General features: G+C 35.4%; 1 protein-coding gene across 2 annotated transcripts in view; it reads left to right on the top strand.

Annotated features, from left to right (window-relative positions):
• The window catches only part of CRPPA (CDP-L-ribitol pyrophosphorylase A), a 215,473-nt gene that overhangs the window by 9,485 nt on the left and 192,532 nt on the right, over nt 1–13,456 (top strand). For both annotated transcript variants that reach the window (XM_019727133.2, XM_074340804.1), the window contains exon 2: nt 2,339–2,615. In XM_019727133.2, coding sequence (XP_019582692.2) covers nt 2,339–2,615 — 277 coding nt within the window. The remainder of the gene's footprint in view (nt 1–2,338; nt 2,616–13,456) is intronic.

Below are 13,456 nucleotides of genomic sequence, written 5' to 3'. Positions count from 1 at the left end.
GGTAGCCAGACTACCATCATTGTCTTTCCCAGACTTCAGCAGCAGCCTCCTACCTGGTCTTTCAGCATCCTTTCTCTCCCTACCCAATCTATTCTCCACCTTGCAGCCAGAGTAAAATTTGTGCTCTTAAGTTAGTTTCCTATCGCTGCTGCAAACATTTCCGTGAACTGACTGGCTTAAAGCAACACAAATTTTACACGTCTGGAGGTCAGAAGTCCAAAGTCAGTCTCAGTAGGCTAAAATAGAGGTGTTGGCAGCACTGTGTTCCTTCTGGAGGCTCTAGGAACAATGCATTTACTTGGCATTTTCTAGATTCTAGACAGTCACCTGTGTCCCTGGACTTGTGGTCCTGTATCACTCTGCTTGCTGCTTCTGTTATCACATCTCCTTTGATGCGTCTGCTGCTCTCTTTCACTTAAAAGGCCTCTTGTGATTTTATTGGACCCACCCAGACAGTCCAGTATGATCTCTCCATCCCAAGATCCTTAAGCACGACTGCAAAGTTCCTTTGGCATGCAAGGTTACGTATTCACAGGTTAGGGGAATTAGGAGATGGACATGTTTTGGGAGCCATCATTCTGCAACTGTCATGTCATAGAACATTGGTGGAGGTGAATATTCTTTTTATTTATTTATTTTTTAGTGTGGCCTCTCCTGTGTACAGCTTTTCTGTGGCTTCCTATTACTTTCAGGAGTAAAGACTTAAACCCCTAGCATGGGCTGGGAGGTCCTCTTGGCCTCGCCTAGCCTGGGCCTCCAGCCTCTTCATGGGCTCATCTCCCCCTTGCTCACAGAACTCCACCCATTTCCTCCCAGCCCATCAGGACCTTGTCATGGCCTTCACTTACATCAGCCCTCTCTCCCTTCCTCCAAACCGCTTTGCCTATTTTTCTGCCCCTCATCACTTGGATCGTACAGCGAACTCTGCTTCCTTAGGCAGCATCATCTTAGGCTTTTGTCTCCTGGTCAAATACTCTATTGCTGCAATCCTGGAGTGTGGACATCTTCACAGCACTCGGTCATGGCTTGCAATTATTTGTGGGTGTTCTTATTTGTTTCATCTGTAAGCATTGTGAAGGCAGGGACTATTTCTATTGTATACTTAATGCTGATCATTTATTTGGTGCTCAATAAAAATTTGTTAAAGGAATGAAAAGACAGTGTGTCTATAAAGTAGCTCTTGGTTTTGTTCATCAGTGTAGTATTGTTATAGCCACAAGCAGAATAAGGTTTGGGTTATGGGAAGGGTTTGTTCAATAATGGAAGGTACGAGATTGATAATTATTGAGTAAAGCAACCCAAGGGTTTTTTTTGTTGTTTTTTTTTTTTTTTTGTTTTGTTTTTCAATAGAGTTAATTTCATTATTTAGTAATTTCATGACTCTTCCAATCTCTGTAAAATTGTGTTTAAGGTTTTTAACTATATAGCATGAACATATAGGATCTCATAGGCTAAGAATTCCATTACATTTTAAAGTGACCTTTATTCAGAATTGATACAATGAGTCGGAGGGAGTTTTCCTGGTTTGGGCCTGTGGGTTGTGGAACACAGTCTGCAAAGATATTACCCTCAGTTAGCACTGGTGTTCAAAAGAAGTCTCCCGAACTTCCTAAATACAATCATCACTCAATGTACACATATAGCTCTTTCATTAAGAAAATGTTCTACAACAGATGAAAACATAGTTTTATATTGTGTTTCTGAATCAACAGTTTGATTCCTTTAATTTTATATTTCATTGAATTGTTTTTCCCATTTTATTCAAACCTGCTTTATACAAATTTAATTATTATAGTTTCCCTATTTAAGCTACAGTATTTCACCTCGATGTAGGCAATGTTTGTGTTATCCAGCTTTGTGCCAAATGGACTTCCTGAAAGAGATAGGCTTTTGGAATTTGAAAGTGCTTTGAATTGCTCCTATTAGATGAGAAAAAAGTTATTTGGGAAAAATCAGTTTGAAAGCATATTCTTGTTATATTTTTTCCCTCAATCTATTGATTAATATTGTCATTATTCAAATTTAACTTTTAAGTCAGAAATTTCCAATGTCTGTCTATATATCATATATACCTATATTTCACACTATGTATTATAAAATACTATATATCTATGCATTTCTATAGATTTGTAGTGTGACATAGTCACTGATTATTTTTGTTAACCTCTTTACTAGACTTGATAAAAATCCATAAAACTGATTCAGTTATTAACTTTAGTTTTTAATCTCTCTATGAAGATATACTAGTACTTACTAAAAATTAAATTTTTTGTGTTCAGCTTCACTTTAGTTGTTTAAGAATCAATTTATGTGAAATGTGTACATAATTTCCTTTTAGAGTATGTTGGATAAAGGACATTGTCGTGGCAGTAACTAGAGAGAACATGGAAGCAATGAAGGCTATTATTCAGAGGTACCAGCATCAACGCATCTCACTAGTCGAAGCTGGAGTGACCCGCCACAGGTCAATATTCAGTGGACTAAAAGCACTGGCCCAAGATCAGCCGGACTCTCAGCTCTCGAAGCCGGAAGTCGTGATTATCCACGATGCGGTGAGACCTTTTGTTGAGGAAGACGTCCTCCTTAAAGTTGTCACAGCTGCTAAGGAACACGGGGTAAGTATTTATACTTCTGAGAATGGATAAAAAGGGCCAGCTAGAGTGGTTCATTTGCTGAATTTTGATGGAACTATATTTAAATTTGTCAAGTTACTTAAAATGAGCATGATGACCTAAAGATGTTAGGGTAATTTATTTTAGGAAGTTTATAGCATTATAGTTTGTGAGACTTTTCTGGAATTTATCTTTTGCTATAGTCATTTATCATCATAATGTAATATGAGCTATTTGGAGAAGAATGTAGTAATGATGTCCTTAGAGTATGGATATGAATGGACCTTAAAGGAATGAAATGAAACATGCAGTTATCTAAAAATGTCTAAGGAAGCACTCAAAAGTCATATATATAATTAACAAAAATCTGGCTCACTGCTCTCAAATTTTGTTTTTAGTTTTCAGAAGTGGTTTATTTTCTAGCAAAACAGCCAGGCAAGTTTTTCACACCCCTTAAAATGAGTCATCTTAAGATGACAAAATTCTGTTTTCATTTCTGTTTCACCAAAATAAACAGGATTGCAAAAGGCCTATTGTAATCCCTAGAACATCTTTCCCCCATCCCCCTTATGTTACTAGGTAGAAGTCTATGAATAACGTAATAGATATTAAACTTAAGTTTGCAGTCTAAATTTGAGACTTAATGAAAAAAAAATATTGCACAGACTTGATAAAGTATAATAGAGGTAATTTGTGGAGTCTGACAGACTTTGTCCCAATTCTCAGTTTTTCTAATTATTAGTGGTCTAGTGTTTCTCAATCTCTTTGGGTCTGTTTTCCTTCCTTGCACAAATATAGATGCTAATACTTGTAAGGTAGTTTTTCGGATAGAATATTTACATGTTAACTATTTAGTAGAGTGTTAAGTACTTAAAAATAGGTATTATTTAAAGAGGAATTATAACATCTAAGTAATAGAGGATTGTAGGCCAATGGAAGGAATCATTTAAGTCTTCCTAGCCATCTGGAGGCCAGGGAGTTATAAAATGCTCATCTGGCAAAGACAGTCTATGACTTCTACGTTAACTAAGTGTATTTCGATCGTATAGTCAGGAAATTGTCCCTAATTTTATCTCTTCTTGCTGCAACATGAATTTAATTTTAGACCTGAATAAGAATTCTATAGATTAGATGAAGCATTTGATTTTTCATCTTTAACGTGACTTCTAAATGGTATTTTGGTGTAGTAAACACTGTGGTCTAAGAACATAGGTGACCACAACACGTTCTCATGGTTCTTGTGCTTCACCTGTGACCCCCTTCCTCTTTTCCAGGCTCCTCAGCTGTGGTAGAGGCAATGCCAATATGATCAGTTACAAGGGTGGTGAGGAGGGATAAAGGAGCAAAGGATGGAGAACTTTTTGGAATTTGAGTGAAATTTTACAAATTTGAAAAAATTCCTAGGGACGACCATGTAATTTGGGCAGATAGAAATTCAATGCACATTAAATACACATAAAAGTAGAGCTCTTTGCCTGTTACCTTTGGAAAAAATATCACTCCCGCTCACTGTAACATTTACACACATTTGGAATTTTTTGATGTTGAGTATTATATTTGAGAGAGATTATTTCTAAGAGATTGTCCATAAAGTGGTTCTTTTGGTAGTGTGTCTGAAAGGGCAAAAGAGGCGTTTTATCTTGCTCCACTTACTATGCTAAGAATATCATTGTTGAATAGGTGACTTCATAAAACATATTACAATGGACAGCAGTTAGTGTTTTATGTTTGCAGGTTTGTTGGAATTCCTTTTAGACTTTTTCTAACTTTAACTTTGTTAATCAGAATGTAATCTGTAAGATTCAATCACATTATGCATCTGACATAAAACTAACAAATTATATTTTAATGAAATCTGTGCAACTCGATGATTACATTTATGAAACTGGTTTAAAGCGAAAACTTTGCCATTGAATTATTTTGAATTAAGCTTCAGAAATCTGGTCTCTTAAAATTATTATATTGTTTTTGACGGTGTTAAGGTATACTTTTCAAAAAGGTCTAAAATCATGAGTTTTATACAGATACAAGATGAGCGTGGATTAAGGATTTTACTTAACTCATTAATGAGGGAACAGGACAGATATTATAATCCAGAGAAGCGCAAATTTTTATTGGAATAAAGGAATGTTGAAATGAATTCACAAGTAGACAAAACTGCTTTTCCAAGGGTAGGGGGAAGGATGTCAATTGGACCTCCATTAGACAAATTATTTGCATGTTTATAGGCAAAGATGATTTTGCACTGTTATCAGTTATCTAGAACTTCCGGGAGTTGTATAAGAGCTGAAAGGCAGTGAAAGGCTAGCCTGAGCTAATCTGGAAGGGTCTGCTGTAAACAATACATAGTTTTCCAGTGGAGGCACTCAGTAATATATTTTGCTTATTCAAAATTTCCTTACAATGGTTAGGATAGTGACCCAGTAGCCTCAGGATATCCAGGAACTACTTACTGCCAACTCTCATACTGTTCTAATCATAAAAAAAATACAAATGCAATTAATTGAGACTTGTACTAGTAGTTTAAGTTCTTACATTGGTGGGAAGTATCGGCATCTTTTAGAACCTCTGGCCAATAAATTGCAAAAGATTGGCCTGAATCAAATGCTCTCCCAAGGCAAGAAAAGAGTGATGACTTTGCTTAGTCAAAGCCACTTCACAATTTATTTTCCATGTATTCCTTTGAACTCATTCTCCTTTGTTCTCTTAAATTGCGTCCTATGGACTCTGACTGATTTTCTTGTTTTTTTAGTCTTTAATGTTCAAACTCTTCCAAAAGGTCCCTTTCAGTAAATCATTTTCTAAGTAAGCTAGACACTGGGACAGCCCCTTAGGGGGATATACATGCTAAAGATAACTCTGATATTTTAACTTACATTTTGGTTAAAAACAAAACCAAGTTGATGAAGATGTATTACCCGAAAAAACTAATGTGTCCAAAATTAAGGCTGACAGAGTTGCCTGCACAGAGGAATGTGAAAGTATCACCAGGACCCAGTTTCTCTCTTTCCTCTGTGTATGTACCATTCTTGGGTTCCACAGCATGAGGTGACCTCAATAGGAACAGCAGTGAAATCCTTTTAGTGTTATTTATCTTTAAAATTGTAAGACTACAGGTATTTTTTTCCCCCAATACTTTGAAAATATACTGTCATTGTCTCCTGGCTTTTGTTCAGGTTTTGAGAAGTCTTTTAACCAGTATAATTGCATCCTTTGAAAGCATACAATTTTCTCTTTGGTTGATATAATTTGTTTCTCATAGATATTGTGCAGGTGTCTCTATGGTGCATCTAGATATGGTTCTTTTTTCCCCTTGCTTTGGATTTATTGTCCTTTATGAATTTTAGGATTCATATATTTTAATAAATTCTGGAAAATTATCAACCATTATCTTATTGAATATTGACTCTGCTCCGTTTCCTACCACACAGTTTTTCTCTCCTCTCCTTATGGATCACTATATTTAAAATTGACCTTCTTATCCTGTTCTCATGTCTCCTTTTCCTGTTTTCCATCTCTTTTTGTGGGCTGCTTCCTAGGTAATTTCAGTGCTCTATTTCATTCATTTTTTAGCTCTACCTAATCTTACGTTCAAAGATTTAAAAAAAAAATTCAATTTCTAAGAGTTACTTTTGGTCCTTTTTCAAATCTGATTGATCTCCTTTTATTTATGTTGTTGATTTTACATTTTTCAATGTTTAAATCTAATTTGACACAATGCATCTGTGTGTGCACCCAGTTTAAATCTCACAAACACACTGTTCAAATTTCTATCTCCTGAATTCCAGACCTTTTATATTTAATTTCCAACTCAACAGAACCACGTAGATTTGCCCTTTTCAGTGTCTGTGGGATCATGTACAGGTCAGAATTCATTAATTTTCCAGGATCTCTGTCCTCGACTTTTATCCTGTTCGTAAGAAGGAGTCACTGATTTCCAGCAGGGTGTAATATGATCATATTTGAATTTTAGAAAGATGACTGTCTCCCTGATTTGGTAGATGGATTAGAGGAAGAATTTGAGGGAAATTAAATTAGTTTTGGAACTACAGTAATGACCCAACTGAATGATGATGGCCTATCTATGCCAGTTGAGATGGAGAGGAAATTGGAGGTGTTAAAAATGTTCAGGGAACCTATTAACTTGACCTGACCCCTGGATAGTGTGTGAGCCATGAGGCAGTAAGACACATGTATTTTATGTGCTTTTATTTTTCTTTCCCTTTCTCTGACAGTAGGCCTCAACATATCTTCTCCTGAAATCCCCGTGCTCCTAATATCCCCACCCCCTCATCTTTCCAAGGGGAGATGAGAGTTTAGACACTAATTTACTTGCCACAACTCTGCAAACTTACTCATAGAAATTGTATTTATCTAAGAGTTCTAACTGCCTGGGCCCTTTTTTAAAATTTATTTTTATTAGTTTCAGGTGTACAAAACAATGTACTAGGTAGACATTTCACCCCTCACAAAGTGATAAGCCCCCTTCCCCAATCTTTGCCCCTCTGGCATCATATAAATCTATTACAATTCCATTGACTCTATTCCCTATGCTGTACTCCACATCCCGTGACCATTTATATATATATATATACACACACATATACATTTGTATATGTTCAATATATATATGTATATGTATATAATTACAGTTGACATACAATATTATTCAGCTTCAGGTGTACAGTGCAATGGTCTGCCTGGGCCCTTTTGAGCACTGATTTGTGGTACATCTTCATGCATTTCTCATAAAACAAGGTCCCCTACACTTACATCTTGTATTGGGTTGTTTTTCCAATATTTAAAGCAATAGGGATTTTTGCATCTGAGAGCGGGCTCTACACCTTAGTTTGTTTCTACATTTGAATATTGTTGTGGCACAGGGTTTTTCAAGCTCAGCATGACTCACACTTTGAGTAAGATAATTCCTTGTCGTGGGGGGCTGTCCTGTGTGCTGTGTGATGGTTAGCAGTACCCCTGTCCACACCCACACTCCCACTGCCCATACCAGTGATGTGGTGGATAATAAATTTCCAGGGTTAGACCATAATTAGTCATAATACGACATGTGGATTTATCCTATTTCTTATTTCCCAAATTTAATTGAGTTGTAAGTGACATACATCGCTAAGTAAGTTTAAGGTGTACAGCATAATGACTTGCCTTACATGTATTGTGAAATGATCACCACCTTTTTCCTTTTCTTAAGGTAAATAATTGTCTTTATAATTTAGCGAGCAATTGAGTATAATGTCAGTTTAAAAATGGCTCTGGATATTTTGTTTCTTGAACAGTTAAAGAACTTTAGTCGTGGTAGATGGTTACAGGACACTTAAATCAAAGGTGTATGTGGACATCGTTTCTTGTATAGGAAGTGTACACATTTTTTCATTAAACATTAACTAATTTTTACTTAGAAAATCTTTGAGTTATCTTCTGAAGCGAAACAGTGAACTTTATGTAATAACTAGAAATTTTGACATGTGGTGTGTGGGTGTATTTGTATGTAATCCCTTTGGATTTGCAGCATGACTATATTCATCAATGATTAATAGCACTTTGGAAAGTCTTACATTTAATATGTGTGCATCAGCAAGAATATACTTTGCCACTACTCAGTTTTATAACTTTGTACAGTATATTCTGGGCATGTTGTAAAACAGATGGAAAATCACTTGGCAGATATTTGACTCTAGATTTGGAAATTGGACATTAGATAGAAGTGACCATGGCTAATAATCACTTGTACTAGATCCACGTTGGGTATTTTTGATCATGAACAAATGCACTGAAGGTCGGGGTTTAGTTCTGGTTGGGGTACAGGTAATGAGCTCTCCTGGGTCATTGGATTGTGTCATTATCTATTGGAGAGACACTGGAATTGACTTAAGTCCTAGCTCTAAAGAAGCAGTTTTATTTGTGAAAAAGCAGTGAGTTCTGATTCAGTGGGAAATTTTAGGCTTACTTTGACAAAGATTTAAATGCCCAGGGCAGGAACTGAACTATTCCCTGACTGCTGTGGAATGAGGTGAAACTTGATCTGTTTCTGATGCTGGGGAAGATACTGTGAAAACCTTTTGTTTTGATTCACTCCTTGAAGCTACCTACCCCTGTATATCTGTCTATGAATTACCTTCAAATAAAGTTGAAGAATGGGTAGTCAAGGCAAGATGTGTATATTTAGGGATTAAAGTGAAATAAAGTTTATTACATATCCAAGTGTAATGTTCCTCATTATATTAGATTTAAGGTAAATGGTACTAGTTTAACTTCCAGGAATTAAAGTTTAGTATCTAAGATGGTGGCTTCCTTATTCCTTTTTGCTGCATGATCACTTTTAGGAGTGCTTTATAACTCCTAAACAGAGGTTTTTCTAAAATACCTATATTTCTATATTGAAAAAATAGTAATTTCTTTTAATTTGTCAAAAAAGGAGATTGGAAGTATTCTATTATAAAAAAATATTCAAAATCTCATAACTGCTAATGATTAGCTTTGAAGACGTAATTCTGTAAATATTTCTTAAGTAGTCTTTCAATAAAGACAGCTCAGCTAACCCAAATTGCAATTGCAAGGTCGGAGGATTTCTGTTGAACATTGTCATAATTAGCTTGAATGAAGATGCCTGAGGAGGAATGCATGTGAACGCCTCCTGTGTAGATGGGCGCTAAGTATTGTTCAATTTTGCTTTTAAAAGTAAACAATAGAGGTGGGTTCATTATCCCACATTGTGTGATTTGTGTTTCCATGCATTGACATGGGGAAATACTTTGCTAGATTAGCTTGAAAGGCAAGTACTCACTGTGGTGCTGCACTATTAAGCGTCCATTGAGGGATTATTATGCTAATTCTCACCGAGACAGTGCACTTGATAACTTGGTTATCATGCTTCCTATAACCAACTTTCTAGATCACTGTGTTGGGAGGCAACTCGTCAACTTTGTCCATACTTGTGTCATGATTTTGATGCTTTGAATTTCAAGATAGACCACTGAAGTGAGGATTCATTGCTTGTTTATTTCTGAACAAATGTCCCTTACGATGGAAATACTAGGTTGCTGCAAAAATAATTGCGGTTTTTGCAACTTTTTTTTTTTTTAACCTTTCAAACCACAGTTACTTTTGCACCAACGCAATAGCTATGGTACATGTCTATTGGCATTAGCATCTTTTTTCTATATCTGTTTAGACCAGATAGCCGGGCGATGGTAGTCAGAGAAAAGAAGTGTCAGCAAATGTGTGATTTTTCACTTGTGACCTTTTTCATGGGCCTTTTGTTGAGTAAGACCCCCAAAGCTGGTAGTCACCTTGTGCTTTCAATAGTCTTCATATTGTACTACTTTCTACTAGATCTTTTGGCTTCCATAGCCAAGAACCTACTTATTCTTGGAATTTACCCATCCTGCCATAATAACATCTCAAGCACGGATCATTTCTGCTCTTGAGAAGTTAGTTTTCAGTAATCAAAAATGACAGTCCACAAATACAAATTTTAGAAATTTTCTTTTAAAAAATATCAGTCTTTTTAAATACACACAGAGAACTTTGGATGTCTTCAAATCTACCACCTGATATAATTAATAGAACTTTACCAGTCACTTTGAAACTGGCCCCTGCCCTGATCTTACTTACTCCTCCCGATTGGATAAACATTACCCTGGACTTGATTTTTTTATTGTTCTCTTGCTTTTCTTTTCAGTTTTGTAGCCTGTATTCCTAAACAACATTTGTTTTGTTTTTATGATCTCTTTTCATACTTTATTTTTTGAGGTGTAATTGACATTTCATTGACATATGTTTGTATGATTTTTTTCCTTACGTTTTGCATTTATCTTGACAGCATTTATTTTTACACGATATATTTGGGGGAATGTACTCATGTGACTGTGCAGCTATAGTTCATTTCTGATCACTAATCACAATTCATCTATTTACAGTGGATGGACATTTGTTTAGTTTTTGCTAATGCAAACATTGCTAGCATGAACATTGTTATGCATATCTTCTTGTGAACATGTGCAAGGATTTTTCTAGAGTCAAGATGTATGCAGGTTATCAGTTTTACCAGATGATGAATTATTTTCAAAACTTGTATCAAATTACTCTCTCATCAGTAGTATGCATAACAAGAGTGTGAGTTGCCTCACATCCTCACCGTCACTTGATTTTGTTACGCATCTTTTTTTCTGATCCCATTAGTGGAAAATGCTTTCTCTTTGTGGTTTAAGTTAGCATTTTGTTAATAGATCGGGCATTTTTTCATATATTTATGGGCTTTATGTATCATCATAAATCGCTCATGTAAGTATTTTGCCCCTGTTTCTATTTTTAAAATAAATAACGATTTGTAGGAGTTATTTACACATTTTGGACACTAATGCTTTGCCAGTAATATGTTATATGCTTTGTAACTGTTTTCTCCCATTTTTTTTTTAAGTTATAAATACTGTTTTGTGATGAATGAGCAATTTTATTTTAATATATTGAAAATTACTAATGTCTTCCTTTATGGCTTTTGATTTTGTTTGGGGTCTGAGAGAGGCAGGGTGGGTGCTTTAGGTTCAGATTGTGGCAGTGGAGACAGTGAAAAGTGGGCAAATTTGGGATATTTTGCAGTTGACGGGGCCTGCTGATGGATTGGATACGGAGTAAGGGGGGTGGGGAGAAATCAATGATGACCTTCAAGGTTTTTGTTAATAATGACTGGAAGAATAGAGTTGACATTTATATAGATGGGCAAGTCTGTAGAGGAGCAGGTTTGGGGTCTGTGGTATGGGTAAAAATCAGCACTTTGATTTCATTATGTTACAATTGAGATGTGTATTTTGATATGAGTGGAGATATTAAAAGTGGAATTTGGATGTACAAGTCCAAAGTTCAAGAGAAAGTTCTAGGCTGCATGTATAGATTTGGAAGTTCTCACATAGATGCTATTTGAAGCCATGCAACTTTATGAGGTCCCCTATGGAATGAGTGTAGCTAGAGAAGTCTGTGGTCTGAGCTCTGGAATATTTCACTGTTTAGAATGAGAATACTATGAGGATGTAGGATTTAGAGTGTGGGAAGATGAGAGGGTTTGTTTGGGAATAGTTTCTGCAAATCAAGTGAACAAAGGATCTCAGCAGGGCAAAGAGCTATCTGGGTTTTGGCTATGTGGGGGTCACTGATGACGTTGGTAAATGTACTTTTGTAGAGCTGTAGAGATAAAATCCTTATTGAAGTGGATTCCAGAGAGCATAGGAGAAGAGAGAAATTGGAGATATGGAGTAGTACAGATAATTTTTTCAAAGACTTTTGCTTTGAACATGTGTGGAGAAATTTGGTTTCTGGAGGAAGACATGTGATCAAAAGAGGAATGATTTAAAGATGGGAGATATTGCAGAATTTTTGTATTATTAACGGAGGCAATTCAGTAGAGGAATAAAAATGATGAGGCAGGAGAGAAAGAAGACAATTGGTACAGAGAAGTACTTGAGAAGGAAGGAGGTAGCGATGTTGGCTCTTACATAGGAGATGATACATAGTTTTTAGAGTTTAAATTTTGCACTATTTTTGTTAAATATATCCCTAAGTATTTTATTCTTTTTGAAGCTATTGTAACAATTTTTTTTTTGGTTTGTTCACTTCTAGTAGATGGAAATATAATTGATTTTTATATATTGAACTTGTCCTCTGCATTCTTGCTAAACTTGTTAGTTCTAATAGTTTTTAGTGGATTCATTAGGATTTTCTATGTACGAGATCTTGTCATCTGACAATACAGTTTTATATTTGGGGTATGCCTTTTATTATGTATTCTTGCCTGATTTCTCTGACTAGAACTTCAAGTACAGTGTTTAATACAAGTGGTGACAGTGGACATCCTTCTTATGTCTTCCTGTTAAAGAGAAGACATTCAGACTTGCACCATTATGTATGATATCAGTTGTGGGTTTTTCATAGATGTCTTTTATCAGGTTGAGCAAGTTCTCCTCTGTTCCTAATTTATGGCGTGCTTCTTTTAATGAAGGAGTGTTGGATTTTGTCAGATGTTTTTTCTGCATCTATTGAGATGGTCATGTGTTTTGTCCTTTATTCTATTAATATGGTGTATTAAATTGATTTTGTCATATTGAACCCATTTGGCATTCCTGGGATACTTCCACTTGCTCATGGTGCATAATACTTTTTATATGTTCGCAGATTTTGTTTGTTAGTATTTTTTTTTTTTTTTTGAAGATTTTTGCGTTTGGATTTATCAGGTATTTTAGTCTATAGTTTTATTTTTTGTTATGTCCTTGTCTGGTTTTGGAATTAGGGTAATACCGATCTTGTAAAATGAGTTGGGAAGTATTCTTTCCTAGTTTTTGGAATAGTGTGAGGAATTAGTATTAGAAAAAAAATCCCACTTTTTTGATATAATTAATCTATGAAGCTTCTGGCCCTGGGCCTTTTATTGTGGGAAATTTTAAAAGTTTTCTAATTGTTATAGGTCTATTCAGATATTTTATTCTTAAGTTAGTTTTGGTAATTTGTGTCTTTCTAGGAAATTGTGATTTCATCTGTTACCTAACTTGTTGATATATACTTATTCATAGTTTTCTTTTATATTCCTTTGTATTTATGTAAGGTTGGAAGAAATGTTACCACTTTCATTCCCGATCTTACCAATTTAAGACTTTTCCTTGGTTAGTCTAGGTAGAGGTTTGTCAATTCTGTTTATCTTTTCAAAGAACCAAGTTTTTGGTTTCTGATTTTTTTAAAAATTCTCTATTACACTTATTTCTGCTCTGATCTTATTTACTTCTTATTCCTGCTTGAGCTTCAGTTTTCTTTTTCTTTTTACAGTGTCTTAAGGTAGAAGG

The sequence above is a fragment of the Rhinolophus sinicus genome, linkage group LG09 (genome assembly GCF_036562045.2).
Source record: "Rhinolophus sinicus isolate RSC01 linkage group LG09, ASM3656204v1, whole genome shotgun sequence".
NCBI lineage: Eukaryota > Metazoa > Chordata > Mammalia > Chiroptera > Rhinolophidae > Rhinolophus > Rhinolophus sinicus.
Note: the sequence above shows the minus strand (reverse complement) of the source record. Positions and strands in the feature narration are given on the sequence as shown.